Source organism: Daldinia caldariorum (assembly GCF_022478825.1).
Source record: "Daldinia caldariorum strain CBS 122874 unplaced genomic scaffold F4812scaffold_5, whole genome shotgun sequence".
Classification (NCBI taxonomy): domain Eukaryota; kingdom Fungi; phylum Ascomycota; class Sordariomycetes; order Xylariales; family Hypoxylaceae; genus Daldinia; species Daldinia caldariorum.
This window is the reverse complement of record NW_025953041.1, coordinates 775,424-803,238: the sequence shown is the minus strand read 5'-3', so window position 1 is coordinate 803,238 and position 27,815 is coordinate 775,424. Positions and strand designations below refer to the sequence as shown.

The 27,815-nt window shown below is 47.9% G+C and overlaps 10 protein-coding genes across 10 annotated transcripts; 4 read left to right on the top strand and 6 right to left on the bottom strand.

Moving 5' to 3' along the window:
• Positions 1-814: 814 nt before the first annotated feature.
• F4812DRAFT_325224 (uncharacterized protein) lies at positions 815-3,511 on the top strand. Its single transcript, XM_047931507.1, has 5 exons — positions 815-1,247; positions 1,317-1,910; positions 1,975-2,305; positions 2,372-2,904; positions 3,022-3,511. Exons 1-5 carry the CDS (start codon positions 1,009-1,011, stop codon positions 3,113-3,115), a joined length of 1,791 nt encoding a protein of 596 aa, XP_047791629.1. The 5' UTR covers positions 815-1,008; the 3' UTR covers positions 3,116-3,511.
• On the top strand, positions 3,363-5,719 carry F4812DRAFT_470327 (MRJP-domain-containing protein). Its single transcript, XM_047938968.1, has 5 exons — positions 3,363-4,039; positions 4,110-4,164; positions 4,344-4,490; positions 4,542-5,315; positions 5,378-5,719. Exons 1-5 carry the CDS (start codon positions 3,953-3,955, stop codon positions 5,551-5,553), a joined length of 1,239 nt encoding a protein of 412 aa, XP_047791628.1. The 5' UTR covers positions 3,363-3,952; the 3' UTR covers positions 5,554-5,719.
• A 494-nt stretch (positions 5,720-6,213) lies between these two features.
• Positions 6,214-9,081, top strand: F4812DRAFT_422671 (CBS-domain-containing protein). Its single transcript, XM_047933681.1, has 3 exons — positions 6,214-7,032; positions 7,102-7,978; positions 8,042-9,081. The coding sequence occupies exons 1-3, from the start codon at positions 6,832-6,834 to the stop codon at positions 9,001-9,003; spliced, it is 2,040 nt and encodes a 679-aa protein (XP_047791627.1). The 5' UTR covers positions 6,214-6,831; the 3' UTR covers positions 9,004-9,081.
• A 341-nt stretch (positions 9,082-9,422) lies between these two features.
• Positions 9,423-11,196, top strand: F4812DRAFT_325016 (ribosomal protein S2). Its single transcript, XM_047931506.1, has 3 exons — positions 9,423-9,680; positions 9,742-10,615; positions 10,793-11,196. Exons 1-3 carry the CDS (start codon positions 9,650-9,652, stop codon positions 11,073-11,075), a joined length of 1,188 nt encoding a protein of 395 aa, XP_047791626.1. The 5' UTR covers positions 9,423-9,649; the 3' UTR covers positions 11,076-11,196.
• Positions 11,197-11,604: 408 nt separating this feature from the next.
• Positions 11,605-13,695, bottom strand: F4812DRAFT_450537 (uncharacterized protein; the record flags this gene model as incomplete). Its single annotated transcript, XM_047936100.1, has 4 exons — positions 11,605-11,705; positions 11,799-11,844; positions 12,166-12,490; positions 12,560-13,695. The coding sequence occupies 4 exons, from the start codon at positions 13,693-13,695 to the stop codon at positions 11,605-11,607; spliced, it is 1,608 nt and encodes a 535-aa protein (XP_047791625.1).
• Positions 13,696-14,236: 541 nt separating this feature from the next.
• F4812DRAFT_422659 (T-complex protein 1 subunit eta) lies at positions 14,237-16,550 on the bottom strand. The gene is made up of 4 exons (XM_047933680.1): positions 16,315-16,550; positions 16,078-16,244; positions 15,703-16,024; positions 14,237-15,646 (listed from the first exon to the last, which is right to left on the bottom strand). The coding sequence occupies exons 1-4, from the start codon at positions 16,358-16,360 to the stop codon at positions 14,508-14,510; spliced, it is 1,674 nt and encodes a 557-aa protein (XP_047791624.1). The 5' UTR covers positions 16,361-16,550; the 3' UTR covers positions 14,237-14,507.
• Positions 16,551-16,941: 391 nt separating this feature from the next.
• Positions 16,942-17,789, bottom strand: F4812DRAFT_470320 (uncharacterized protein; the record flags this gene model as incomplete). Its single annotated transcript, XM_047938967.1, has 2 exons — positions 16,942-17,237; positions 17,294-17,789. The coding sequence occupies 2 exons, from the start codon at positions 17,787-17,789 to the stop codon at positions 16,942-16,944; spliced, it is 792 nt and encodes a 263-aa protein (XP_047791623.1).
• A 684-nt stretch (positions 17,790-18,473) lies between these two features.
• Positions 18,474-20,428, bottom strand: F4812DRAFT_422658 (uncharacterized protein). The gene is made up of 2 exons (XM_047933679.1): positions 19,843-20,428; positions 18,474-19,781 (listed from the first exon to the last, which is right to left on the bottom strand). The coding sequence occupies exons 1-2, from the start codon at positions 20,137-20,139 to the stop codon at positions 18,870-18,872; spliced, it is 1,209 nt and encodes a 402-aa protein (XP_047791622.1). The 5' UTR covers positions 20,140-20,428; the 3' UTR covers positions 18,474-18,869.
• A 3,389-nt stretch (positions 20,429-23,817) lies between these two features.
• Positions 23,818-25,988, bottom strand: F4812DRAFT_324928 (putative amino acid transporter). Its single transcript, XM_047931505.1, has 4 exons — positions 25,447-25,988; positions 25,163-25,385; positions 24,979-25,091; positions 23,818-24,926 (listed from the first exon to the last, which is right to left on the bottom strand). The coding sequence occupies exons 1-4, from the start codon at positions 25,695-25,697 to the stop codon at positions 23,915-23,917; spliced, it is 1,599 nt and encodes a 532-aa protein (XP_047791621.1). The 5' UTR covers positions 25,698-25,988; the 3' UTR covers positions 23,818-23,914.
• Positions 25,980-27,667, bottom strand: F4812DRAFT_470312 (Alpha/Beta hydrolase protein; the record flags this gene model as incomplete). The annotated part of the gene is made up of 6 exons (XM_047938966.1): positions 25,980-26,471; positions 26,585-26,846; positions 26,908-26,985; positions 27,050-27,107; positions 27,163-27,256; positions 27,319-27,667. 6 exons carry the CDS (start codon positions 27,665-27,667, stop codon positions 26,263-26,265), a joined length of 1,050 nt encoding a protein of 349 aa, XP_047791620.1. The 3' UTR covers positions 25,980-26,262.
• Between the last annotated feature and the right edge of the window lie 148 nt (positions 27,668-27,815).

Here is a 27,815-nt window from a genome sequence, read left to right as displayed (position 1 = left end):
CAAACCCGGACGAAGCTCTCAAAAGAGACAGATGAGGATTTCGAGCCACAATGAGAGGTAGGCTACCTTTTATCCCCAACCTCGGAATCGGAATAAGAATAAATGAAGTCTCACTCCTTAGCGATCATATACGGCTTAAAGATTGGCTTTAAGACATGGGCTTTTAATATTGCCAATTGATGTCTAAGATCTGATAACAGGTACGCGGAGTTTCGGTTTTGCAGATGTTTCTTCTCATAACAGGTACCTAACAATACCATTGCTTTTGTTTCTTTTTATAGCTTGAGGCTGAAGCCGATATCTCTCTTGTCAACTAGGTAACTCGCGCGCCTTGCGCTTCTGCAAGCCCTTAGCCCGCAACCGAACCATGGCTACGGTTTAGGTATCTGTATACAGAATAGCGTTGCAGGGGCCAAGGAATCATTCACGATAACTAGGTGCTGATAAATCATGCGCAGGGCCACACATTCTAAGCCTGATTGGTTGGAAGTCATCTTCCTCTTGTTGGCAAGCGTAGGGTTTCGAATCCAAGTGCTTTTGCTGTAGCTTGCCCGTCTCGGCTCGAAACTCGGGTTCGTTGGCTCGAGCTCGGGTCGAAAATGCGAGTTGGGTTTGAGCATCCTTGACAGGATGGGTTTTGTAAGGTTCCATTAAAACTATTTTCAGTACCCCATGTGGCACTCCCCCGCAAGGCTGTAGGAATCGTCCCCTTGCTCTCGGGGCCCCGAATGAAGTAATAATAGCCTATCTGTAACTGAGACTCAAAACTCCACCCTGTTCACACATATGCAGGATGCTCTGGGTAAAAAAAGTCATGGTTGGGATTCCTTTCCGACCCGGTCCTCGAGCCTTTCCGAGACTCTCTGCTCGGCGGTGGCTGAGGGACTACGGGCCTGGGGGATATATATGAAAGGTAGAGAGTAGTCTCATGAAAGTGAGTGTGAAGTGTTTCCCTCGTCATAACAACTATACCCCTATACTTCGTTAGCGCACCCCAATATCGACAAGATGTTCGTGAAGCCGCTTCGTCTTCTTAGCTGGGCTGCAGCTTTTAGCTCTGTATCAGCCTCTATCTCGTCATCAGATGTACGAGTTGACGTGCGAGACGCACCAGGGTCTTCATCTGTGGATACCATTCGTGCCCTTCGACGGTCTCTCATAGAACTAAAACTTCGTGGGAAAGATACGGTCCTTAAGAACAGTACAGATTTAAGCAAAAGTTGGAATGGTGCAACTCTTCTTAGCATGTAAGAAGAACTCTGGCTCACGGGCTACTTAATTCTCTCAATGCATAGTCTAATATGTGCATGTTCTAGCCCTTATGAGCACGACGCGAAGAACAATGTCACGATAAGCGCGGGGGTAGATATAACATGTACAACATGTTATGTCAAGGGAAAAGCGACGGCAGAATTCAGCATTGAAAGTGACTACAATGTTACGCAGATGTTAGGAAACTTCACGAGCGAAGTGGGAGATGAGATTTTAAACACAACCAACCAAGTCATCGACTACATCGAAGATTACTTCCCAACCGTTTTCCACAACTTCCAAGACGGCATAGACCTAGACGATTTTGACTTCCCTCCGATCAACATATCCTTCAACGTTGACATCCCGGATATACCCGAGTGCCGCCTCCAGTTCAAGTTCGACGATCTGGAGCTGTATATGCTCGTCGATACCGTGCTAACGGCTGGCGCAACTTACAACTTGAACCTTTTCACGTCAAATACCCCCATCGGAATCTCTGCAAGCAACGACTTATTCATAGGCGTGGTTTTCACTGTCGACCTGATCCTGAGCGTAGACACGGAGATTGACATCAGCAGCGGAATCCACATCAAGTCAGATGATGGTATTGGGCTTGACATGGCCTTGTTTGGGCAGAATGTCTCGAGCATTACCTTGTAAGCCTATTAAGCCTTTCCCCCCTTTACACCAACCCGACAATGCTAACAAGAAGATTTCAAGCAACGGAGCCGATTTCGAGTTTCTCCCAGTTACGGTCGAAAGTGCGGGAGGTCTTCTCAAGGCTGTCCTCCGCCTTGGAGTGAAGGCAGGATTTGAGCTCTCGACTCCTTCTGTGGCCATCCCTAGCTTCTCGTTTTCGACGAAGGCGAGCGCCGGCGTAGGTGTTAGCGTATGGGCGGACGTCGCCGAATTCGCAACAAACATCACGGCAGTCACTGATGACGATGGAGACTGTCTCCTAAAGGTTGAGCAAACGTACCAGTTTGGCCTTGGTGCTGCTGCCGGGGCTACGCTTGCCATTGGGCAAGAAACGTGGGGGCCAGCTCCTAGCGTAAGTCGCCGTTATAGCTTGGGGGTCCGGTTGATACATGCATGCTAACATGAGCCTTGACTGTAGACAAGCATACCCATCTTCACAACGACCATAGCCGATATCTGCGCCATCCAGCGCCGCACTCAAATTACCACTGCTTCTACCCCCGCCATCAGCGCTAGAGCGGGCGATGAGCTAGAAACCACCACGCTTACCAAGAAGGTTACGTATAGTGGCGTTGGCTGCCTCACTACGGGCTTGGTCAACTGTCCGCCAGCTTTGCAGACGACCACGAAAGTGACGAGTACCTTGACGCACGTCACCGCGGTACCTGCCAATTCTAAGGCTACGTTCCCCGAGACTACGGGCACTACTGTCGCCAACCCCGTCCCCTTCGGCACCAACAGGAAGAATGTCGAAGCCACGACCGGGTCTCCTGTGTCTTACACGGAGCCTCCCAAACCGACGTCGTCCTCGTCGTCGACGTCCGGGGGAAAGACTGCGGTCGCTAACGACCTCCCGCTCGGCGAGTCGCACGGCGTCGATAACAGGATCATCATCGGAGTTTGCGTCGGAGTCGGCGTACCCCTGATTGCGGGCATCATTGCTGGTATCTAGTAAGTCTTATCCAACACCTAACCTATCCCCCCCCTGCTCCTCCCTCGTCATACCTTACACTATAGATATGTTCAGTCGAGTGTTTCATTGAAGCATATGCTAATAATCATGGACAGCTTCTGCCAGAGAAAGAAGAAGTATACCGCAGTGGCTGGGACAGATACGACTCACCTTGCCGCACCTGAGCCTTACAAGGGGGTTGCGTATTAAGGGGAAGTATATCAACGATATGAAAAGGTAGAAATGGGTTGGTACTATGTATTTAATGATATCCCGTAAAGTTTCATGGGTATAGTATGGGCGTTCGGGGCTACTTTAAAGTATGACGAAGTATTTCTAGGTATTTCCGAGGTTGGGACAGGGTTGGTTTCAAGGTCCTATATGGGCATAAGGGCGAGTTCATGATACCTTGGATATCCTAGCCAGGCACCGGGATTATTTTGACTTTGTGCGGAACTGTCGCTGTGCTCCTGACTATAAAGGTGGCCTGGCGTAAAAGTTAGTTCAAAATCAACGTTGTTACAGTCAGGAACCTACCTAACCTAGGCTGGAAGATTTGAGTGAGACTGCTACTTTATGCACTTACGGTGCGGTAGGATCAATATTGTCAGATAATGACGGATTTACAACTGAAATTTTTACAGGGCCTCCCATCTTAGTTATGTCTTAGTCTAGGCCAAAGACAATGTTGAATCTGAGAGTCGATGACACTTATGAAATACCACATGCGCGAATGGGAAAAAAAATCCATTAGGCGCTCATTAACATTTTGTCTGGTTGTATTTGACCTGAATGACAACCTCGTTCTGCTAACATTACTAGCTCCTCGGTTCCCTGAGAACGTTTTACTTCATAGTGACAGCTTAGGGACGTCATATCTCTTTTACTAGGTAGGCATCTTCCTCGTAGCCGTGCTCATGAATTGGCATATAATATGCGTGCTACGCTACTGTCAGTTATAAGAATACCGCTGAACTGCAACCCGTTAGCAACCGGTTTGAATGAGAAAGGTGAAACTATTGAGACATATTGACCATAATAACAATCATGCAGAAAGTTCACACAGCCTTTCTATTACCGTTTCTAATCAGCCATGCATGTGGGCAAAATATAAGCTTCATTTCAGACCCCGGGGTGAGTTCAAATTTGGATTCTGTCGGTTGAATGTTGCATCCGAAATAAGATTTTAACGCTGAAGAGATAGGTCCTGGGGCCGCCGCTTGAGGTAGCTCATGCTTATTATCAACAATGGCCAACGGGTAATGTTAAATCGAGCCCGAAAACCTGCCTGCATGATCCATATGAGCTGATTTATGACAGGAATTGCGGTTTCGAGAACTGGTCGGATGTTCTCAAACTACCCTGGCGGTTAGTATTAAAATGTCCTATGTAAATGTACCTAACCCATGTAGACAGCGTAATAATAAAACTGCTATAGGGCTCGATCCTAGGAATGCCTATAACGGCGTCAATGATGTCTTCACTGTTGGAGAGCTCACGTCGCTCACACAAGAGGTTGCCTATCCAAACTTGGAGATGAACCAACCTCCAGGAGGAGCGATCAACTATACTACCATGCCGCCAAGTAGGTACCTAAGCATGACAGCATGTTGAGATTACGGCTGATGAAGCGTAGCTGGTAAAAACTACCAACAATACCTGATCGGAGTCCAGTCAGTGGTTATCGATTCATTAGACCGCTTATGGATCCTTGATACTGGCCGTGTTTTGACTGCTGATAACGTTCTATTGCAGTCGGTCTATGGGGGTCCAAAGCTTATTGGGGTGAACCTTGAGAACAACACAGTGGTCAAAACCATTGTATTCCCACCTACCGTCGCCTACGGGGACAGCTATCTGAATGATGTGCGTTTCGACCTTCGATCTAACCTATCGAACTCCTCAGGCGAGGGGTTTGCGTATATCACGGATAGCAGCGCGGAGGGCCACAACGCGCTTATCGTGGTAGATCTCGGCTCAGGCGAGAGCTGGAGACACCTTGGGCTGATAAGCGCTGTGAGGTCCGTGTCCCAGTTTCTGCCGTTTATCTGGGGCCAACCACTTTACTACGCCCAGGCTAGAGAGCCTTATTCGACATTTTCGATGGGATCTGACGGCATAGCCTTGTCTGCGGACGGTGAAATGCTATATTGGTGTCCGATCGCTTCCCGGTATATGTTCGCTGCCCCGACAGCGAGGCTCCGCGACCGAGGAGAGAGTAGCGAACTCCTAGCTCAGCAGTCAGTGGTGAACCTCGGAGAGAAAGGCCTGAGCGATGGTCTCGAGACGGATAGTAATGGTATGATATACGTTGGAAATAACGAAGGAAATGCGATTAATGTTTATAACCCTAATAATGGGACGGTCTTGACTTTCGTACGAGACCCGAGGATCAACTGGGTAGATACGAGTAAGTGCCTAAGACTGGTCTGGTCCTCTCTCTTATGATTTTTGTTCTAACTAGGGCGACAGTGTCGGTTGCGACAGATGGGTATTTATATTTCACTGTCAATCAGCTCAACTTCGGCGGGTTCACGTATCCCAAAACAGATCGGAGAGTGCGTCCCTTTGCGCTTTTCAAGGTCAAGCTTCCTGATGGTGGATCCAAAGTGTCATTGTTGACGCCGCAGAAACGAAGAGGCTTTTAAAATTGTGATGGTTTGTTTAGGGGTTTTGAAAGCTTTGACGGTGGTATGAGCTTCTGTCTAATAAACCCCTACTTCTTTATTTTGTTCCCCTGAATTTTTAATAGTACTGGCAGGAGGTATTGTACCTAGCTAGCTCTGAATGCAGACCTGCATGAAAGTTGAACCCCTCAGTCTTATTTGCGACCATTATGATATTTGGTAGCGGGGTGAAGGCGGGATGCATCCTTGTATGCATACCTTTTATACCTAGGTATGTAACCTTAGGTAGCCTTTTACCTAGGTAGGTAAGGTGCCTCTAGATACCACAAATATTAGTTGAGGCAGTCACTTTTTTATCCGTCATTTTCCAATACTTTTTTATGTATTCTCATTACCTTGGTGCAGCATACATAGGAGGTTACCTTATGTAAAATTATGTCTTTGCAATCGTGCACATGGTTCAATGTTGCAAAGTGAACGATGACAGCCCCACACTAACCCCACTACCTGATTACATAGGTACCTAAGGTACCTTAGATACCCTAGGTAGGTATGTACCTTGTATTAAAATCCTCGTTCCCCCCCAGAATGCCGTCAAAATAAGTGCCTAATACCAATATTCCTTCCACCAACCATTTTTTTACCGAATATAAAGACAAATTAAATTCAAAAAATTATTTCCATATAGAGCAAAATTTTATAATTATTCTAGTAGTCGTTTTAATAAATTCCGAGACGATTTGGTAAAGTTATGCGGATAGCAAAATGAATTGTTTGGTAGTGGAATAGGCACTTTTTTTTGACGCCATTCTGCCCCCTCTAATTGTGGCAGCTTGTGGCAGCTTGTGGCTGATGAATCAAAAATTTCCACATCTTTTCCACCTGAAAGCCTCATTCGGAATTCGCCTGACCGGGGCATTCCTTAGGTGTCCTCCAGGGTCGCCGAGACAACTTTGAATGACCCGCAATTTTTCTCCCGCGAAGGAAGCGCTATATTCTGACCGATACTTTTTATCTCTTCTATTCTCTATCTTCCTTGGTATCGGCTGGTAATCAAACATCATTCGATCGTTTGTCGCTATTCGCGGTTTCTTGCGCCATTGCTCAACAAGCTCGGTTCTTCGGCTGACTTCGTCACTCGCAGTCGAACTTTTCGAGTATTGTTGATTCAAATCCCTTTTTTGCTATTGGGTGCACACCTTCAGAAAACATTCCCAGCTACCTATCAAACCCTATCAAACATCCTGCGAGTTCCATCTTCAACCCCGCCGAACTTTTTGTTTTTAAGTGCCGTCTACGATGTCGGGAACTATGAGAGGTACACCCAGCCGTGGTGGGAACCGAACCCCGGCACCCTCGTCATTTGGACCTGGTAGTCCCGCGAACTCCAACATCCCTAGACCCGTTAACGAAGGCCATGGGCACTCTCATCAACCCGCCCCGAGTGAAACTGCCTCCGGTGTCAGCGCAAGCAGGCAGAAGCAGAGCAAGCGCGATGAGGTATGAGTTGTCGCGCCCCTTATCACTTTATGGTATGCTTTATGGAAGCAAGCTGATCGCTTGCACTAGGCTATTAGGCGAAAGCTGGAGAGCGATCTCTCCAAGAAGAAGCATCACATTACCGGTCGAGCCCGTCACTCGCGCAAAGCCCCTCCTGGAACCGTCCTCGCCCTGAAGCCGAGCCCTGCACTCCAGATCAAGCCTGGTACTACTGTAGCAGAAGCCGCGCAATTGATGGCCGCCAAGAGAGAAGACTGCGTGTTAGTTACGGATGAGGATGATCGGATTGCTGGTATCTTTACGGCCAAGGATCTGGCTTTCAGAGTTGTCGGTACCGGTCAGAAAGCTAACAGTATTACCATCGCTGAAATTATGACCAAAAACCCTCTATGCGCGCGCACCGATACCAGCGCCACCGAAGCCCTGGATCTCATGGTTCGCAAAGGCTTCAGGCATCTTCCCGTTATGGACGAGAACCAAGACATCTCTGGTATTCTCGATATTACCAAGTGCTTTTATGACGCTATGGAGAAGTTGGAACGAGCTTATGCATCTTCGACAAAGCTTTATGCGGCTTTGGAAGGTGTCCAGTCCGAACTAGGGACCAGCCAGCCCCAACAGATTATCCAGTATGTCGAGGCTCTTCGGTCCAAGATGTCCGGTCCTACACTGGAAAGCGTCCTAAATGGGATGCCACCCACGACCGTCAGCGTCAGAACCACCGTAAAGGAAGCGGCGATGATGATGAAGGAAAACCATACCACCGCCGTTTTAGTCCAAGACCAAGGTCAGATTACGGGTATCTTCACGAGCAAGGATGTGGTTTTGCGAGTAATCGCTCCCGGCTTGGACCCGTCCACGTGTAGCGTTGTTCGTGTTATGACGCCTCACCCTGATTTTGCGCCAATGGATATGAGCATCCAGGCTGCTCTGCGAAAGATGCATGGTCAGTTCTTGGCCGCCTAAATATCGTGATATCTAAGTGCATAAGAGCTAACATTCAAAACAGATGGCCATTACCTCAACCTCCCGGTGATGAACGACCAGGGCGAAATAGTGGGTATGGTTGACGTGCTCAAGTTGACTTACGCGACACTTGAGCAGATCAATACTATGGGAACGTCGGCCGACAACGAAGGCCCCGCCTGGAACAAATTCTGGCTTTCGCTCGATAATGAAACCGAGTCCATGGTTTCTGGAGATGGCAGCCATCATCATCATAGTACCATGGCACCACGATCGGTTCTGTCCCCCGACGTTAACCGCGAGCGTTCGTACGATCCTGTTGCGCCTGGCGATAGTGCTTCTCATGTGGGCATGGAATCGTCGCCGATTCACTCTGCGGTGGCCCAGCAAACCCCTGCTGATATTCCCTTCGCATTCAAGTTCAAGGCCCCCAGCGGTCGCGTACACCGAATACAGGTGGTTGCGAATGAAGGCATTGCACAGTTTGTGGAGACTGTGGCCGCAAAGCTTGGAAGCGAAGTAGAGGCCGTTGGTGGTATTCCGGAAGTAGAAGATGGTAACCTGAGTACCGGTGGTTTTGCCCTGAGCTACTTGGACGACGAAGGCGATACAGTCAGCATTACGACGGACCAAGATCTACTTGAGGCCATTCTGCTAGCCCGTCACCATCACCACGAGAAAGTCGACCTGTTCGTGCATCATCCCGATAAGTCACCCGTCACTGTTATTGCTCCTCAGCCTGATCCTATTTCCACACCGGCTCCCAGCTCGGCTCCTTCAGAACTGCGCCGTAGACGAACTGTGGTGGAAGATGACGACGATGATGAGGATAGTGAAGAGGAGGACTATGCGACTGTTAGGCGTCGTAGGAGGACCCACACGTACTCGGAGCCCGACCAGGTTATTACCGGCGTGCCTAACGAGCTGTTATTGCCTGGGGCTATTGTTACTCTGGCCGTTGTTATCGTTGGCGTATTTGCCATTTCAAGAGCCACTAGCCGATAAGGAGGAGTTGCGTTTCTGGAAGTTGGAGCATTGTTATTGGAGTTGAGTTTTTTATTAGTTTTTTTTTTTTTTTTTTTTGTCCTGCGATCACAGAATTGTTGATGCTTGAGACGGAAATTTAGATTTCTGGCAGCTCATGATGCATAGATTAATAACCCATGCCTCTATTCATTATTTTTATTTTGTACTGTTTTTGAGTTACTGTGATTGTAATTCCCTGTATTGTACCTTGTACCTAATTACTTTTGTTTATTTGTCTCTTTGTTAATATTGATCATGGATGCATACCAGAAAATAGGTAACCTTAATTTTTAACCTTAATGGACTTTGGATGCTAGGGTATACATAGTACCTCTGTGTGTGAAGACGTAAAAGAACCAAATACTATGTAGAGATACGGAGGTTGCTTGAAACTTTGCATTTCCAATTTTTACCGTTTTAAATTCTTAGGAACGACGGGAGATAACGATACGGCGCGGGAATACGTAACGCCTGATAAGACCCTTTCCAATCCTGGCTCCACTTTCACATTACCTAGCATTGGATTCTCGGATCGATCCAACGATCCAACGATCCAATGATCCACCAGAAAAAAGTGATGATAGAGCTGTGAAACCATAGACCGACGACAGCAATCGTCGCAGCCATGATAATAAGAGATATGGGCGTCCGCCAAGGTAAGTAAATACTTCCTTTTTCTTTTAATTATTTCTTGTTTACTAACACCTAATCCCTCAGCCCGAAAGGCATTGGCGGCCCCTCTGCGCCAGGCCTGTCTTCGTGCTCTCTCCACGCAACCCACGCTGCCGACAGCAGTCCCCGATCTCACCACGGACCTGTCGTCTCTCCAATCCTCCCCCAATGCCAACCCTCAAACCCCCTCCCTATTCAACGCCAAGATCCGCGCTCCCACGCGCAAGAAGAAGCCCTCGGCCCCCGATACCACGGTCGTGGATTACAAGCTGGCGCAGGAGCTCAAGGCCTACATCGGCAAGGTGGGCACCAAGGTCGAGCGCACGTACAGGCCCGCGGACGTCTTCCTGAACCCCCCCGGCCCCAAGGACGTCACGCTCGAGCTGCTGATGGCGTCCCAGGCGCACATGGGCCACCACGCCTCCCTGTGGAACCCGGCCAACGCCCGGTACATCTACGGCATCCGCCAGGGCATCCATATCATCTCGCTGGAGGAGACGGCCGCGCACCTGCGGCGGGCGGCGCGCGTGGTCGAGGAGGTCGCGTACCGCGGGGGCCTGATCCTGTTCGTGGGCACGCGCCCCGGCCAGACGCAGATCGTGACCCAGGCAGCCCGGCTCGCGCGCGCGTGCCACCTCTTCACCAAGTGGACGCCCGGGTCCATCACCAACTCGGAGGTTATTCTGAATGGCATGCCCATGCAGATGGTCGACGAGCTCGACGAGCCCGTCGAGGGCTTCCACCGCCACATCAACGAGCACAGGCCCTTGGTCCCGGACTTGGTTGTGTGTCTGAACCCCATGGAGAACTACGTCCTGCTGCACGAGTGCGCCCTCGTCAACGTCCCGACCATCGGCGTCATCGATACCAATGCCGAGCCGACGTGGGTTACCTATGCTATTCCCGCGAATGATGACAGGTGAGAACAGCCCCAGCCCAGTTCAACCCAAGCCCCTTCCCTCTCCCTCTTGCAAGTAGTACTTCTACATCTAACCCCAAGGGGATGGGTGGATGGATGGATATACTATTATTCCCATCCCCCATTACATGTCATATTTGATCAATACTGATATATATATATCTTAATTCCGTACAGTCTGAGATGTCTAGCCGTCATCGGCAGCGTGCTAGGCCGAGCGGGCCAGACGGGTCAAGAGCGGCGCATCAGCGACGCCAAGAAGGGCATCGTGACGTGGGAGACGCCGAGAGACATCGTCAAGTTCATGCAGCGGGAGAGGGAAAAGGCTGAGAACGAGGCCAGGGCCGCCGAGGCGTCGCGGCGACGTCCTTCCCTCTCCGAGGAGGACGAGGCCGGCATCGATACCGGCTTCCAGCAGAGCCGTACGAGGGGGGCCAGGTCGGATCCGGAATTGGATTAAAACAGACTAACAACGGACTAACGGACCGTTATTGGTGCGAGCAAAGTGGAGGCGGAGGCGGAGGGACACACCCCGCGGCAGATATACGTGTAAATTACTGTTTGAGAAGTAAATAAATACATATGTATACGTAAGATGGGAATAAAGAAGAAAAAGAAAGGAAAAACAAAGAAAAAAGAAATTCCTGTGAAAAAATAACTCTGACTTTGTCTTGCATATTTGGTATCGTGGATTCTAACCTATGTCTATCTACATTACGTTTTTGCCTCTTGCCCAATATCTTGTTCGTCGCAGACGCCTTCCGACTTATCCCTCGGGAAAACCCGCATCTAGAGACGATGAAATAGATGATAAAAAAACAGGGGAGTCATTGTATCACATAACATGTTTGTTTGTACGAGAGCAGGAAATATCATCCAAGGCTTTCTTTCCAGCGGAACAAGGCGGTGAGCTAAGAAAATAAAGGGACTATCCCAGCTCCCAGCTCCCAGCTTACTGCGCGAGGCTGGCTGCCCTGCCCTGCCCTGCCTTAATCTCGCTCCGGCCCGTTGAAAACGACGTTGTAGATGCTGCTCCGCTTGCCGGTGTTACCACTCGCCGTGTCTCCTCCTATCGACGGCCCTTCGTCCCCTGCCACGCCGGTGGCAGTCGACTTATTACGGGGATCGATTTCCTCTTCTCGCCTGCTGGTGGTGGGGGGACTATCTGCTACTATGCCACTACCACCACCGCCGTCGATGTCCATCTCGGAGTCGTCGTCGTCGCCGTGCTCTATTAGCATGTCGAGATCGCGGTCGACAGCGTCTTGGTCTTCTTGGGGGTCGTCGTCTCCGTGCAACGGGGTTGAGGTATGGTGGGGGTGGGGGTGGGGATGATGGTGGTGATGATGATGTGTCTCGCTGTCGACGCTGTCGGTATCGTGCAGCAGTGCTTGGAACGAGTCTGGGTGGTGTTGATGGTGGTGGGCGTGGTGGTGCGTCTGCAGATGGAAAGGTCCGTGAAGGGTGGCGGTGGAATGGCTTTCTTGCGTGTTGTAAGTATCGTGTCCTGGTAGTGATGTATGCGAAGCATGCGGGCTAGGGTGGACTACTGTGTCGTGAGGATGGAAGGAGTTGAATGCGTGGGGATGATGCGTCGCTGGTTGGTGAAGGTGGTGGTGCGTTGGCTGAGATATGATCTGCGGGTCTATAGGGTGGTACATATTTGTAGCTTCATGTAGGGAGGCGAGGGTCGCAGCAGAGTCGTGGTGGAGCTGAGTTTGTAAAAGGTGATGATGGGGTGGTAGTCCAGTATCTGATAACGTCTGCATAGGTGGGTTTAACAAAGACGTGATATCACTGGGACGAGCATATGGGTGTGGAGGATCAACTAGAGCTGGAAGTTCGCTGTGCGTAGGTGTCGACAGCTCGAGGACTCTGCCAGTCACGTCGACGCTTCCAGATCCGGAAGCTAATACAGGAGCTAATACAGAAGGTAATCTTGACGGCATAACGTTTACGCCGACATTGCTGCTATCGGAGTCCACGTTGAGACGTTTAGAACTAGTAGAATTCTGAATGGAAGGTGTTTTGCTTGCTTCCTTGCATTGTTCACACGTCCTAATTACATCCGAAACCGTCTCCTTGATGCGGCTCCAGTGATACTTCTCAGCAATAGTCGCCGTAGTCTTGTTTATGCCGGCGTGACCGCCAGCCTCGTGGAGGCGGCGCGAGATGTCCATCTGTCGGATCGGGTCGCTGATAACTTCCTTATCCTTAAGCATCAATACGTCATTGTCGAGTAGCTTATAGTGCGTCGCGGCGCTCCGGAGCCTGCTTTTTTCGGCGCGGTCAGATCCATTCGGGTAGCGCCCGTACTTGAGGTAGAATTTAATTTTGTCGAAACGCTCTTCACTCACGAGAAGGGGTTCGCCGTTGCCCTCTCCGGCGCCAGGCCCAAGGTCCCGCCCGTAGATGATGGCATCGATCAACCGATCCGGGTACGACTTCAGATTGCCGCACCCCTTAACACGTCCGATACGCTTAAAACCAAGCGCATCCCAGATTTTGCACGAGGCCACGTTCGTCTCGTATACGAGGTTGAATACCGAATATGTATATCCGAGTTTTGGCGCCCAATCCAAATAACTCTCACCCATGAGCCGTCCCACGCCACGGTTACGAGAAGCATCCGTCACTAGAAAGCCGCCATTGCACACGTGACTGCTCCGGCCGGGATAGTTGGGTTTAATGTAGAAACTGCCGAGGCATTCTCTCGACCAGTCTTTACCCTCGACCACGTCGGCAGCGCTGTCGATCTGGCCGAGAAGCATGATCCCAGCAAAATTCTGGAACCAGTAAGCGGAAAACTTGTCCAGGGGCATAGGATCTATCATGGGATAGGTATCCCCGCCTTCAATCTCCTTTGCGAATTGGTCCGAGAGATAGGCTAGTAATGAAGGAGGCACTTGATCACGGGAAGCAAACGGCACGACGGTTGCAATGGTTTGACGATCTCGTAGCGTCACCTGACGAGGGAGAATATTTGGTGGTAGCTCCGGCTTGTTGGGATCCGGAAAAGGGGGTTGCCCGGTGACACGGTAGATGGTTGGACTTGACGGATCGTCCATAATTGCCGGCATCTTGTCCCTGAATCCGTTGTTCCGTTATGTGCTGAAAGAATTGCTTCACTTAACCTAAACATGTTGCCTATCAACAATACGTACTGAATTAAACACGTTGTAAGACCTATCCTATTTTTTTTCTTTCATCTCGTCCTTGTTTATCTCCTTTCCCCCCAAACGCTAAAACATTGGCCTGTACATCCTTCGACAGAGAGATGAATCATTTCTTGCCGAATCATCATGACCCGGAATCAAGCGTATTAATGGCGATCTTACCGAAATTCAAAACAACTGGTTCGCTGCCGGAACGCCGCTCAACGCTGTGTTACCGTTGCCACACAAGTACCCCTCGATGTCGGGTTAAAGGGGTTAAAGGGGGGGGATTGGTCGGGAATTGTCCGGCGTATAAGTTGATGACGATGAACTGTGCGTCGGGAGGGGAAATTCGTAGATGTGAATATCTTAGAACGCAGCACTAACAAAAGCATAACGGTAAAATCTCGGCGGAAATTAGTTGCCCTAGACGAATTCCGTATTGAACTGAAGCTAAGTAATTATTGGGATGATAAATTTACGTTATAAAATAGGTATCACGAGATGAAAAAAGGGGCCTGGTTCATGTACCTCACTCAGGCAGTTAGCTTAGATAATCCAAACAATGTTCATCATTAGACCATTTTTGATTTATTCGAGTAGTTTGTATCCTTACATAACATCAAGAACGGAGCAGTTATATTACGTAGCTTTTCAGGTATAGTAGGTACATTTCCACGCCCCTAATGCATCCTTGACTTTAGAACCATAGGTTCCTGAGGGATCCTATAATCTTTTTACCGTCTTGGCATACCCCTTCCTCGTCCTCTTAAAGCCCTCTGCGCTGCTCCCGGTGGCAGTGGCTGACCAGGTGCTTGTGGTTGAGCACTTTCTTCATTGCGGATAGTCTCGTCGACACCTAGAATCAAGCAACTGGCTTCGGTAGCTGCTTGTATGGCATTGATCTTGACAAGAGCCGGCTCCCAGACGAACCGTTCCATCATGTCTGCAACACCCTCGTTCACAAAGTCAACACCAGCCCATACGTGGCCTCTACGGTGCTCCACGCGTAGTCTATTTAAAATATCCGTTGCGTCAAAGCCAGCGTTATCGCATAGCTGACGGGGGATAACCTCGAGGGCTTTAGCGAAGGACTTGATGACACCTTGCTGCTTGTGCGGAACATCTTTGTCCGCAAAACGATGCAGATACGCAGATATCTCCATCTCACAGGCACCACCACCGCCCACGATTAGATGGTTTTTGATGGCACGCTTGACGATCATGATAGCATCGTGAAGAGACCTCTCCACCTCAGCGATAAATTGTTCTGCGCCACCGCGGAGGACTAGAGTGCATGTCTTGGCCTCTGGGCAATCCTCGAAGAAGTTGAAGCGCTCACCACCAATCTGGCGTTCCTCGAAGGCGCCGCAGGTACCCAAGTGGTGGGGTTGAATATCAGAGCAGGTTGATTGCACGGTGGCGCCCGTAGCTTGGACTACTCGTTCCATATCGTCAGAGGAGACGCGGCCAGCGCAGAATACGTCCCGATCGGCGAAGTACTGGGTTGCTAGATCTCCAATAGGTAGTTTAGAGAGCACCACCTTAGCACCTGTTTGATAAACAGCTTCCAACTTCTTGTAGATGATTTGCCACTCCGCATCAACGATCGCTTGGTACTCGGAAACTTGCTCGACTCGAACTTCGGCGTTGTCCTTCTCGGCCTTCAGCTCTAGCTCGACGTTGAGACAGACAATCTTGGGCTTCTTGAAAGACTTCGGTTGTTGTTCAAAACCTGCATATGAGAATGTCTTTTTGAAAGCTACTCCGTTAACAAATAGCGAGTCGGTAAGGGAGCCACCGGGTATCTTCTTGATACCGATGAGCTTCTCGTTTAAGTCGTTCTGGTCGAGCGATAGCACAGCATCCACGACCACTATAACATAATTAGCCTCGATACAAGTAGAGCTTTTGAACTGGAGTAGTACATACTCTTGGTGAAAAAGGGGGTGTCTTTCTTTATCAGCTTGCTCGTCATAGCTGTAGCTGCTAATTTCCCTAGGGTCTCCCGTCTGTTGGCCTCGTCTGTCCTCACCGCAATTTCTTTAATCTTGTTGACCGCCATAGCTGAAGCTTTCCGTAGACCTTTGATGATAATTTGGGAGCTAACACCTTGTTCAACGTGCTCCTTGATTTCCTTGAGGATCTCGCCAGCTAGAACGACTACTGATGTTGTTCCATCACCGACTTCGGCATCTTGCGATCTCGCAATATCGACGAGGATTCGGGCAGCAGGGTGCACAATATCGAGAAGCTACGAGGTATTAGTGGTATGACAATAACAAAGATCCGACTAAGGAATCTGACCTTCATCACTGTTGCGCCATCGTTCGTAATAGTCTGCTTGCCATTCTCGTCCACCATTAATAAATCACCACCGTAAGGTCCCAGAGTCGACTTTATGGTTGCTTGGACAGCTTGGCAGGCATTTATGTTGGATATTATCTGACCTTTACCCTGAGAAGTATCGGTACCTAAGTCCAAAGTTAGTCTGGGGACTGATTGCCTTCATTCACAGATCGAGGGGTAGCTCCCGGTCCTCACCTTCTTTCAGGACGATAATGGTGGGGGTCTGGCCTCCGAAAGACATTTTTAACGGAGTAAATATGAGTATGGCGAGTTTAAGAAAGTGTTCAAGGAGACGTATGTTCTTGGTGGAAGGAGTAGGGAGAGTTGTTCGCCTCGAAAATCGCCAATACTTGACCCTCAATGACTTTCTATTAGGTGCGAGAGCTTTATTAGGTGCAAAGAGCTTTAGGAGCTTCAAAAAATTGTTGTAGCCTCGCGAAATGGGGCGGGTGGGGCGAACATCAACACGGGCCACATGAACCCCAGTGTGTGGATACCTTAGACCCCTCATTAGTAATCACTACCCGTACGTCAGGTCTTTCCCGATGAAGTATGTAATCTGAATTTTAATTGGTTGATCTGAATGCCGTTCGGGCAGGTTAGGTACCTAGGTACCTGAGGTAGAGGTGGATTTCAAAGTGAACCGTTGATTAAGCCCTATCGAGAGCCATGATATTAGCAACTACCTAGGTACCTAACGCTTGGTATAGCATACCCCATTATCAAGTACATAAAGCATAAGAGTATTAGCTAATGGATAAATTCCTTTGCGTTGTGGCCAGGACAAGTTGTTGGCGGCAGACAACCAGGTCCAAGTCTAAGTTACATGTCTGCCCATGAAGATTGCCTCAGCATTATGCCTTCGTAAAGAAACGAATGCGAATCCCATTTTTTCAACACTTCTTCGCCCGAGAGGGTCATCAAGTCGTCTAAGAACAAACGACGGCTGTGGCAGTCATCAAGGGGAGTCTGATGGTGACAACGGTTGGAAAATAAATAAATATGGCGGCAGGTTTGACGCAGGCTGTATTCCTTGCTACTGAAATCGTGGTCATTGTCATCTACCAGATTAGAAATCCGACGGGGAGTTCCTTTACGAGAGCGAACTTTGACTTCCACTATCGGCACTTTGTTAGCATTAGGTACGCTCCAAGTATTAGTAGAGCTAACTCACTAAAGTGTTTCATGAGATTGCGACGCCATGCTGGCAAACATGCACTCTCGAACAAGATGGTCGTTCTCTGATTATCCGCAAGCTTTAGCTTGCCTAGGTTGAAATCGTCTCGGCAGAAACAGGACAAGAGAAAAATGTCGCGGTCAAGGTTGATATAAATATATCCGACTGGTACGCGACTATCGGGCACAAAACTATCTTCACTCTGTGTGTCTAGGTCCTCGCTGTCCGAGTCAATGTCCTCTAGGAATATGGGTTCCTTAAATGCTGTAAAGACAGGCAGTTTAACGTGATACATGTCTAAATAAGCTTTGCGTGACGAGACGCAGGTATACAAGGCAGGGGAAGTTAGAGATTTTGTAGGCATGATACACTTTGTGGTGTTATCCATAAGAACCAGTCGACTTTTGTTTGCTTCCAAGATGTACGCTTTCCATATTTTGTCTTGGACCTCAGCGGGAAACTTGGGAAACTTGGGAAAAGAGGGGAACGACATCGTCGCCAAACGCCTTAGCCCCAGAGGCGATCAGAGAAGGTGACAAATTTTCAGATGATTTCTAGAGATTTAGTTTGTATTTTGTCGATTTGAATTGTTGTTCGGCTATTCGATGTTGGGTTCCTTGAGGGTAGCTACCTTAGGTAGATATGAGGTACCTACCTAATTGAAAGCACGCGTATTAGCTTATTACATAAGGTATCGAGCGAAGTGGCAGGTGCCTTCTTCTTGTTTAGACCATGGAATGTTCTATCCCGGCTTTTCTTATAGTTAAAAGGAGTCATCAGGTACCTAAGGTAGACAGACTTCAGCAGGCAAAAATTCCTCGAGGATTATCCCAAAAGCAAATCGCGATGGAAAGTGCCTACCTTACCTAGGTAGGTACATATGACTCTTACGCGTTTTACCAAGATACGCAAGCCAGGTACCTAGGTAAATAGATTGACGTTATTAAATTGTACCTAAATAAATGGTTAGCTAAGAATCTAAGACCATATGACTGCCACATAATGGTCGTAGTTTCTACCATAGTTTGATACTTTCCGTGAAGCATTAGTAGATGATGATAGGTGAAGAATAGTTCTACATAACAAATTAATACTGCATAGGGATGTAAAGAGGAAAACATAATTATGTACAAAGTGAGGACATAGATCATCGACAACTCTTATTGTCAGGTATACCCTTTGATGGATGTCGTACAGAGTGAGTGTCAGGGGCATAGTATGCAGTCTATTGTAGAGATCCAGTATCGCTTAGCCTACGTAGCCAAGTGTCAAAAGCGTCAAATCATGCCGCGCTCTCATTAGATATGGTTCATCTCATGCCCAAAGCAATTCGTCAAGTTCTAGTTAGTTCAGTTCACTTTTACCTCCATTTTTATTTTCTCCTGTATTTTGAATAACTTGAAAGAATCATAACCTCAACTACATGAACAGCAAAACTGAACGCAAACAGACCGTAAATATTTAATGTTAAATCAAACCTCTAAACCTAGTTTTGAACAAAAAAATACCTAAGTGGAACACAATAGGTTAAAAGTATAAATACGAAGCGAATAAAATCCCCTCCTCATCACCCTCACTGAAGAATCGCCAGCCCCTGAGCGTTCTTTCCCGCCAACTCCTTCACGTCGAACCTCTGGAGGAACTTCGCCTTTCCCTGGCCACCCGAGATGTCCAAGACGACGACAGCAGCACCTGTCGCCTCGGTGCCGGGGGAAAGAACATAAAGAAAGTTACCGGCGGCCGCGAGGTCGATGAAGCCCGCGTCGCCGGTGTGCGAGAGGTCGATCTGGGAAACGATGCTGGCGTCCTGCGCGCTCATCTCGACGATGCGAGGCACGGCCACGTCCGTCACGAAGACGGTCTTGGTAGCCTCGGCGTAGGCCGCCCAGCACGTCGCCTTCTGGTCTTCGAGGGCTTGCTTGCGGATGACCGATGCGCCGCCGGTCGCTGCGTCGATGTTTAGCACGGCGGCGCCGAAGGAGGCGTCCGTCGCGAAGAGCGTGCTGGTCCCAGGGATGATCTGGGACCCGAACAGGACGGCGGTGCCCTCGGGGGTCGTGCGAGTGTCATGCGGGCAGTCGGAGCTGATTTCGGAAACGGGAAGCGTGGAGATGAATCCGGTCTTGTTGGCCATGGGGTCGCCCTTGACGATGGTAATGAGCATGGACTCGTCGTCCGAGAACAGGACCTGGGAGACGGTGTTCGTCGGGCCGACAGGTGGGTTCGACTGTCCAAGGTCGAAAGCCAGCACAGACTTGAACGGTTCCAGCCCGCCGTCGTGGAACCCGGCGCAGGAGACGCCGGCTTGGGTGGCGGTTGTTGCGACGCACAAGACGTTGTTCTTGGCGGACACGGCAACGGTGTTCGGGAACGGCTTTTGGATGTAAGATGCTCCTCCGCTTCTGAACTGTAGGTGGGTCGGGTCGTTGTCAGAGATCGTCATCGGGGTCACAGATCCACTCTGTGCGTTAACTGCGAAGACAGTCTATCTTGAATTAGCATTTTATTTTCCTCCTCGTCACTTGTCAAGTATAACCTAAACTCACGTTTCCAGATATAGTGATAGAAGACTGGCTCACGAGTGCGTCCGGCGCGGCAGGTTGTTTCGTAGATCCGTCTATCGCATTAGATCCGACTCCGTTAACCGGGTTCCTCTTTCCGGCCTTGAGAGTGCCATCCGGTTGGATGGGCAAAGCTACAATCGAATTCTCGTTGTCGTTGGACAGGAAGTACACGGCCTTTCCAGTTTTGGGGGCAGTAGGCTTGCAACCTGAGGAATGGGGGATGACATGGCCAGCAATGCCTTGAGCAAGTATTAACGACGCGAAGAAGTTTGACTTCATTGTGAATAAGTAGGTAGATAGGATAGCTAAGGAGTTGGGAAATGTATGATATCAAGTTGATAGTCTTAGATGATTCCGTTCAGATCAGGAGGGAATATTGTTGTAAATAAGGAAATGCGTTATTGGTAGAGAGGCTTGCTTTTTTGGAAATTCTGATGATGATATTCACATTCGATAGATAGACAGTTTCTATCTTTATTATATACACATATCCAACTCAACACATCGTCGCCCTCTTCAACGACATGATACACTGGGGAGTAGACATTGGAATCTTCATTTCCCCAAAGGGAAATCTCACCGTAAGCTCTACTGAGGCTGCAAATTAGCCAGACGTTATGTAAACCCCTAAGACCCGTTACAGGGGTGAGGCAAGGAAAGATCTGGACCTAGGGGTTGTAAGCTTTCTTTTAATTAACTGCTTCCAATTGTACGAATCGTATATCAAAATTGGTTTCACTCTGATATCGAAAACCCCTGCCCGAGATGTATCAGCCGAGTTAGGGGCTGAGCAGATCTGGACGTGTGCCCCGATTTTCTTTGGAATCTTTGCAGTTTCCTAATTCGGCCATCAGATCTGTCAGTTTGTGGACGAGATACCTTTCCCATTTGACGTCAGCCCGTTGATGATACTTAACCATTTTATCCATGTTTTCAATATATTTATCTCTTTAAATAACACTATGTCGTTCTCGTATAAGGTTGTTATAGTCTACCATCCATTTCCGCTGCATCCCGCCTAGGGTCTAGAAGGTAAATGCCGACATACTAAGTTAATTGAACTGGTCGTTTGTGAAAGGTACCAAGGCTATAAGATTTACATGGCTAATAGTCAATAGTTGCCTTATGAGAGATACATATCTCCTAATTCAGATCTCAGCGTGCAGACGGAGACACTGCCAAGCGCTGGAACGACCAAACACGTAAAATTTCAGCTTCACCTTTGTAATACAGAGTTAAGAGTTTAGAATTAATAAATATTTTAACCTGCAACATCCCAGAAAGAGGGACATTATCCAGGTTCTTACTAAGTTGCGCCGCTAGGTAAAAGCTTTTTTTTTTTTCTGTTTTTTCAGTTTGTTTTACCTTCCCTCATCTAGGCCTACGGTCAGAAACGCCTTGATGAGCCAGTACTATCCATATTTCCCATCGCCTCTTCTTGCAGTTTCTATCCTCCTTCTACTTCTTATTACGTTCCCTCCGACACCCACTGCAGGTTGTCCACTTCACGACTGTTCTCTTCAAATAGGTCTCTCTGCAGTTCCTTGCATTGCGGCAGCGCTCGAATCTCGCCAGAGAAACTTCTAAAAGGGTTCTGCAAAAAACGCATTTAACCTCTCGCTCGTATTGCGTACACATCGTGGCGGTCGCAGAAGTCTGGTGATATTTATTTTGAATCCTTGAAAAGGATGCGACTTGAATTAGACAAGAGACGATAAGATAAGCTTGAGGAGTTGATGGTAGTTAGCATAAGAGGTAATTTGGGTTTGGATGGAATAGGACCGATCTTTTCTGGAAGACAGAAGCGTTTATATATGGATGGCCAAAGGGCGAAATGTGCCTGGGGCTCTAAGTGCAGGTGTGCAAAGTGATTCTCGAGCACAAGATGGACCAGAGTTTGGGTGCCTCACTTGCTGTAGAAAACCAGTCACTAGGCATGAATCCTGGTATATTCTCTAGCATTTCGACTGGGACATGTCAAGCAGGATTACAGTTATGATACTATCCTATTGCCCGGACTCCCCTCCACTCAGTATCTTAGGGAGTGAGTTACTAACCCCTCAACCACTCCAGTATAAATAACAAGCCATGATTCCTTAATACACCTCAGAGTAATCATTTACGAAATATGGAATACTATATATTAGAGGTAGGTAGGTAGTCACAGCTATGGCAGGTTTACGATATAGACTTACGAGCGAAGTGAATAAGGGATAGTCCATGGAGCTCATCACTGCATTTTGTGTCATTACTTCCTGATGTATACTCTCAACAGAGGGACATATGCCTCCTTTAATTCCGAAGTTATGAATCAACCAGGCATATGCCCTTGGTTATAGAATTAAACTAACAGCGCTAATCATAGCAAGATTGCATTTGTTTGCTAAACCGTGCATTATACCTTGATATATTATTTGAACTATCCCGGCGCCAATGGACTTTTGAACACAGATTACCATGGGTAAACGTAATGATACATACGACAAGGCTGAGGCAAGACATGTAGAATTAGTTTCGAGCCTACTCGATAATTGAGTTCTTTAATAACCAAGGTTAACTTCGACATGTTACCTATCGTACGAGATAGAGGTACCTAAGCGATGTTTGCTGAACATGTCAGGAGTCTCACTTGAGACTCCTTGGAACAAAGGAGTTATTCTGTATATACCTAGCTTTGACTTCAAAGCAACTATAGTTAGAGTTCCTTGCGAAACAACGAAGTTATTTACCTACCTCAAGCTCTACGACGTGACAGAACAAGAGGCACATAAGCATTAAATTGGATAAACAGGTTTAGGAGAGGTTTAAATGACTAAAACACATGAAAGTGCAGCTTGACTTTGGAAAGTCAAAGTTTAGTGATAGTAATGTGTATATTCTTTTCGTCCATTATATCATAGACAAGGCAACGCCAGCCAGCTAATTCAGGGCAGCCAAAGGAGATATGTTGTAAGTCTACATAACAGGTAATCTTGGTTTTCATTTACCAGATCCCGTTGTAGAATGCTTCCTTTAGCAGGCCTTTATTTCCGCCCTCTTCGTCTAAGCTCCTTTCCCCTCCTTTTCCCTCGCTTCCTGGTCTTTGTCCTCACATGAGCGGCATTTGATATATCTTATGCCATCGTTCTTCCTAACAACAGTGGTGCAGCCCTTGCCTGATTGGCTGCAGGGCTCTAACTCCCCCAAGATAGTTTCCTTGAGTACTCCGCATGCAGCACACTTGATTACGGTTCCGTGTTGGATGCACATTGTGGCGGTTGAAGGAGGTTGGTCGCAGGTATTGGTTTGATGCTCCAGCACTATCAAATTATTAGGAGACTGGGGATGCTTTGGAGGTGGTTGATAGTAATGTGGTTTAGGTTTAGATACCTTATGGTTCCTGTTTTTCGAAAATTAGAAGTGCTTATATATCTTTTATGCCAATATACTGAATAGATAGCGCCGACTTACAAGCTAACGGGTACCAAGTACGAAATGCGTTGGAGTTCATTTGCCATAGCGCGTCACCTACATCTATCATACACGAATCCTAACACAAATTCTTGGGTACATTTAGACCAAAACGTTCCATTCACTACAACTATGATTAGTGATATCCTTGACTCACTACTGAGTTATTCCACCTGTCTATTGGCTTCACTTTGTATCGTAAGGGATTGAGAAGTTCTTTGCATTAGGTCAGGTACGGTATCTCACTAGTTGTCTAAAGTATTTGCTAACATTAACATGTGTGAGTGTACCTAATTGCAAATCAGGAGGATTAATGTTGTATAGTGACGAGCGAAAAGACTATGAAAAGGTTTGCTGAAAAGATGATGTACGTGAGCTTGACTTGCCTATTGACTCGGCATACAGATACCTTTCTACTGGGCTAGATTGTGAATTTTCTTAAAATGTTCATTGACTTTAGGTATTGTACCTCTTATAGGTGATTAACGACACTATTAACACCAATAGTATTGATATACGCTTCATTGTATTTTCCTACCTACCCTAATACTCGAGGTATACTTATCAACATATACAACTAAGATTGGAACCTGGGCAAATAGGGTTATAAGCTCTTCAGAAGCCGACGCCACCACGGCTGAGGGACCCCTATTTCAGCCCGGGCAATCTCCTTATCTTCTTCTAAGTCGCGGCGCCTCCCAGCCTGCAAATCAATCTCATCTTTCCTCCAAATACGTGTCTTAAATGCGAACTTATATCCAACAAATATAACAAAGAACAATGGTAACAGTATGTAAGCATCGACGAAGCCGCCGGCGTCCCACGGTGAGAAGTTCGACCAACCTTGCACCAACGCTAGGAACATGTTCGCCGCCAACCCAAAGTATGCATTCCAAGGGTACCAGAGGGAAACGTAAGGCAAATCCTCGACACGGTAGCCCTGTGCTTCCCAGGCTTGGCGGAATCGAATATGGGTGAGAGAAATAGACCCCCAAACTAAGAATGTCGATACACCACTCAAGTTGACAATATATCCGTAAGCTTTGGAAGCTCCGGTTGATACGTTCATCATAGATATTGCGCCGAAAGCATTTGCTAGTGTGATAGCGGGGATTGGTACTCCCCTCTTGTCTGTCCACCCAAGGAAAGACGGGGCCATCCTTTGCTGTGCCATAAATAGCAGGGTTCGCGATGCGACGTAGATAGAACTGTTAATGGCGGAAATACAGGTGATAAGGATAAAGGCGTTTATAAGGTGAACGCCACCTTGCCAGCCCGCATTTTGGATCGCAACGGTCATCGGACTCAACAAGGCACGGCTGGTTCCATTAACAAGCTGTTCATCATTCGCGGGACAGGTGAGGCCGAAAAAGAAAGCTGCACCCATATAGACGAATATGATGCGCCAGAAGACTTGGCGGATGGCCAGCGGAACCGCGACTCTGGGGTTCTTGGTCTCGGTGGCGGCCACAGCAACCGACTCGCAGCCGGCGTAGAAGGTAGAGCAGAAAACGAAAACTTTAGCGACACCACGGAAGCCTTCGACAAAAGGTCCGGGGTCGTGCCAATACCGAAAGCCTATGGCATCGGCTCCGCTGATCCCACCCGAGACATATCTGTAGCTGTTAGCGTACTGATTAAAACTATCTCATGAAAGTCCAAGCTTACACGATGGAAAATAGGTAGAATGCCACCAATCCTACAAGCTTTAGAAGGGCCAACCAAAACTCGGCCTCCCCAAATGTGGAAACGCCCAGAAGTTGGAATAGTAAGAAGGCAGTCTAAGAAGGTGTCAGCAACGGGATGGAAGAAGTTCATTGGAAGAGTAGACTAAATCGGAAATGATACGAACCCATAAGAGGAGAAAATACCCCCAGACGGGCACCTTGTCGCTCCAGAATACCAGGATGCTGGTTGTGGCATTGTACTCGTTGGCGAGGACAGCGAACCAGATAACGAAGTAGTTCCAACCGACAGCGACACCAAACGCAGGATCAACGAACCGAGACGCTAGCTGAGTGAAAGCACCTCCGGAAGGATACAGAGTGGTTAACTCGCCCAAGCTTTGCATAATACTTTATTTTTTTTATTGTTATTAATAGGTCAGCACTGAATAAAAGGGATATGCGACGGTACCTAAAAGCAATTATACCGATGACGCCGAAGCCAATCAATAGCGATGCCGGCCCACCGGCGGACAATGCGCCTCCGCTACCGACCAAAAGTCCGGGTCCAATGATTCCGGCCAGAGCCATCATCGATAAATGTCGCGTCTTCAGGCCGCGTTTGACCCCGGACTCGGGATCAATCGAGCGGAAGTCATCCTGATCGGGGTCGTCGTAGGCCTGCACGAGGGACCGCTCGATGTCCTTAGGGCTACTACTCATGATGATTGAGTCTGCTTTTTTTTTTTCTTCTTTTTTTTCTTCACGGCATTAAACCGAAAAATTCTAGGTACGGATGGGAAAATAAAACCATTCAAAATTAAAGACAAGTTGGGTTGGGTTAAAGGATGTATTTGCTGTGCATCAGAGAAAATATGTACGAGTAATAAGACTCTAATAACATTTCGCGCCCTCCCCGAATGAAAAACCTGTTCAGTTTAGAAAGCTCGGTGATGGTTTCGTTAAGATAGGTACCTAAGGTACCTAGAAGAACAACATTTGCCATTAACATGTAAAATTGCGTGATTGAGATCCTGCGCCGCGTAGCTCAGGGCTAAGTTTGGTGCCAAGCCGATGGATATCCAATCCAATCCCAATCTAGCATAGGATTAGCGCAAGGTGGATTAGCATGGATGCTACTGTAAGTTTCCCTTGTACTGATGCAAAATCTTAGTTTAGTGTGCGTTAGGTGAAGTTCGTGTTCTATAACCTGTTCTGGAACAACTGGAGCTTTCAGGGGGTTATACCTATTCTTCGACGCTTTGGTTAAACACCATTTTCATCCCTCCTAGCTGGAACTAGTCGCATGCTTCTTCAGAAAATCATTATACCTCTTATAAAACACCGGTGTGCTAGGATGAGTCGGGATGACAGCGGGAAAGCAGTGAGGCACGCCCTGATAACCATATATCTCAACATCAACACCGGCCAGCTTCAAGGCTTCGGCATATGCGAAAGCGTCGTCTCGGAGAACATCAACACCTGCACATTGTACCACTAGAACCAGAGCAGACAGAATACCAGTTAGTTACAGGTAGGTACTTAAGTGTGCAATGTTTAAACGCAGAAAAAGTTTGAAATGGAGAGAATATAGTAGAGTGTTTTCTTACATGCTGGAGGAAGATTTGCGTGCGATTTTGCGATTAGTGGCGAATGCCTGTAGTCAGGTTCAGGATTGGGATTATAGGCGTTAAGGAAAGCCTCCATTCTCAGGATTCCAAGGACGGGATTTTCCGAGTTTTGAACGTAGCTGCCGTACTCATACTGGTCCCTGGGAAAGAATTTGGGATGACAGACAACGGGAAAGTGAAGCACTTGGGCGATAATTCCGGTAATGTCATTTTCTCTGGCCATAATGGCCATGGCCGCAGCCTAAATAATGATAATAGTGTTAGTACCTCGAGTATCTCAGGTAATAGCTGTAGATCCTTACGAGATTGCCTCCGGCACTGCTTCCAGCAACAATGATCTTCTCGGGATTGATTCCAAGAGATTTCGCATTCTTCTTGCACTATACACGACAGTTAATAGATGGCTTTCTAATTTTAGGTACCTTACTGAATTGTAGAACGCACCCATAATAATCCATCGTAGCAATCTTCCGCTGGTCGTGGAAAGGGGAACTCCGGCGCTCTTTACGAGGTCAATTACATACGTCGCGGGGAGACGCATCACATAAAACACATACAATCTGTAATCCACGCTCACGACGACGATATTGGGATTCATAGCGGCGTAAACATTCTCGGCACCATCTACCTCATGTCGTCCAACCACGAAGCCTAAGATTCAGGAGGTCAGCGGAATGTGTTTGGGTAAAGGGTTGGCATCCGGGATCTCGTACCACCACCGTGCATACGGTAGACTAGAGTCGCGTTCGGTGCAACATGTGGAGATTTGTACACTTTCAACTCAATTAAGTGACCGTCGCGTGCAGGAAATTGTAGGAGCTCGGTGGTGATATCGCGATACCGATCGGGCCCATCAGGGGGCATAGCAGCATCCGGGTCGCCTGCAGCCCGTCGAAAGGCCGCAAAGTCGGGTGATGCCCAAAATGAACGTTGCACAGCATCGATAGCGGACTCAGCTGCTATGTATTCTGGCGTTTTCTTGGATAAATGTCCATACTTCGGTAAAGGCTTGAAGTCAGCATCGATATCAAAGTACTCGGACCGATCCTTAAGATAATCCATGACGATTTGATTTCTGATTTCTGATATTATCCCAAAGAAGGATATGATAGATATCAAATTTCTTTGAGTTTATATAAAGCCCAAGCGATATACTTGTGCTTTTATTTTCTCAGCACAAGTCTTACCTTTCAACATGGTCCTAGTCTTG

What these genes read in the sequence shown, in the direction of transcription:
- F4812DRAFT_325224 (XM_047931507.1), top strand. Translation starts at nt 1,009, where the DNA reads ATGTTCGTGAAGCCGCTTCGTCTTCTTAGCTGGGCTGCAGCTTTTAGC. An exon ending in GGTGCAACTCTTCTTAGCAT is followed by an intron (nt 1,248 to 1,316) that starts GTAAGAAGAACT and finishes TGCATGTTCTAG; the next exon opens with CCCTTATGAGCACGACGCGA. An exon ending in GGCATCATTGCTGGTATCTA is followed by an intron (nt 2,905 to 3,021) that starts GTAAGTCTTATC and finishes AATCATGGACAG; the next exon opens with CTTCTGCCAGAGAAAGAAGA.
- F4812DRAFT_470327 (XM_047938968.1), top strand. Translation starts at nt 3,953, where the DNA reads ATGCAGAAAGTTCACACAGCCTTTCTATTACCGTTTCTAATCAGCCAT. An exon ending in CTATACTACCATGCCGCCAA is followed by an intron (nt 4,491 to 4,541) that starts GTAGGTACCTAA and finishes GATGAAGCGTAG; the next exon opens with CTGGTAAAAACTACCAACAA. An exon ending in GATCAACTGGGTAGATACGA is followed by an intron (nt 5,316 to 5,377) that starts GTAAGTGCCTAA and finishes CTAGGGCGACAG; the next exon opens with TGTCGGTTGCGACAGATGGG.
- F4812DRAFT_422671 (XM_047933681.1), top strand. Translation starts at nt 6,832, where the DNA reads ATGTCGGGAACTATGAGAGGTACACCCAGCCGTGGTGGGAACCGAACC. An exon ending in AGCAGAGCAAGCGCGATGAG is followed by an intron (nt 7,033 to 7,101) that starts GTATGAGTTGTC and finishes CGCTTGCACTAG; the next exon opens with GCTATTAGGCGAAAGCTGGA. An exon ending in TGCTCTGCGAAAGATGCATG is followed by an intron (nt 7,979 to 8,041) that starts GTCAGTTCTTGG and finishes CATTCAAAACAG; the next exon opens with ATGGCCATTACCTCAACCTC.
- F4812DRAFT_325016 (XM_047931506.1), top strand. Translation starts at nt 9,650, where the DNA reads ATGATAATAAGAGATATGGGCGTCCGCCAAG. An exon ending in AGATATGGGCGTCCGCCAAG is followed by an intron (nt 9,681 to 9,741) that starts GTAAGTAAATAC and finishes CTAATCCCTCAG; the next exon opens with CCCGAAAGGCATTGGCGGCC. An exon ending in ATTCCCGCGAATGATGACAG is followed by an intron (nt 10,616 to 10,792) that starts GTGAGAACAGCC and finishes AATTCCGTACAG; the next exon opens with TCTGAGATGTCTAGCCGTCA.
- F4812DRAFT_422659 (XM_047933680.1), bottom strand. Translation starts at nt 16,360, where the DNA reads ATGTCTTTCGGAGGCCAGACCCCCACCATTATCGTCCTGAAAGAAG. An exon ending in CATTATCGTCCTGAAAGAAG is followed by an intron (nt 16,245 to 16,314) that starts GTGAGGACCGGG and finishes CTTTGGACTTAG; the next exon opens with GTACCGATACTTCTCAGGGT. An exon ending in ATGGCGCAACAGTGATGAAG is followed by an intron (nt 16,025 to 16,077) that starts GTCAGATTCCTT and finishes AATACCTCGTAG; the next exon opens with CTTCTCGATATTGTGCACCC.
- F4812DRAFT_422658 (XM_047933679.1), bottom strand. Translation starts at nt 20,139, where the DNA reads ATGAAGTCAAACTTCTTCGCGTCGTTAATACTTGCTCAAGGCATTGCT. An exon ending in CTATCACTATATCTGGAAAC is followed by an intron (nt 19,782 to 19,842) that starts GTGAGTTTAGGT and finishes AATTCAAGATAG; the next exon opens with ACTGTCTTCGCAGTTAACGC.
- F4812DRAFT_324928 (XM_047931505.1), bottom strand. Translation starts at nt 25,697, where the DNA reads ATGAGTAGTAGCCCTAAGGACATCGAGCGGTCCCTCGTGCAGGCCTAC. An exon ending in ATCGGTATAATTGCTTTTAG is followed by an intron (nt 25,386 to 25,446) that starts GTACCGTCGCAT and finishes AAAAAAATAAAG; the next exon opens with TATTATGCAAAGCTTGGGCG. An exon ending in GGTATTTTCTCCTCTTATGG is followed by an intron (nt 25,092 to 25,162) that starts GTTCGTATCATT and finishes ACACCTTCTTAG; the next exon opens with ACTGCCTTCTTACTATTCCA.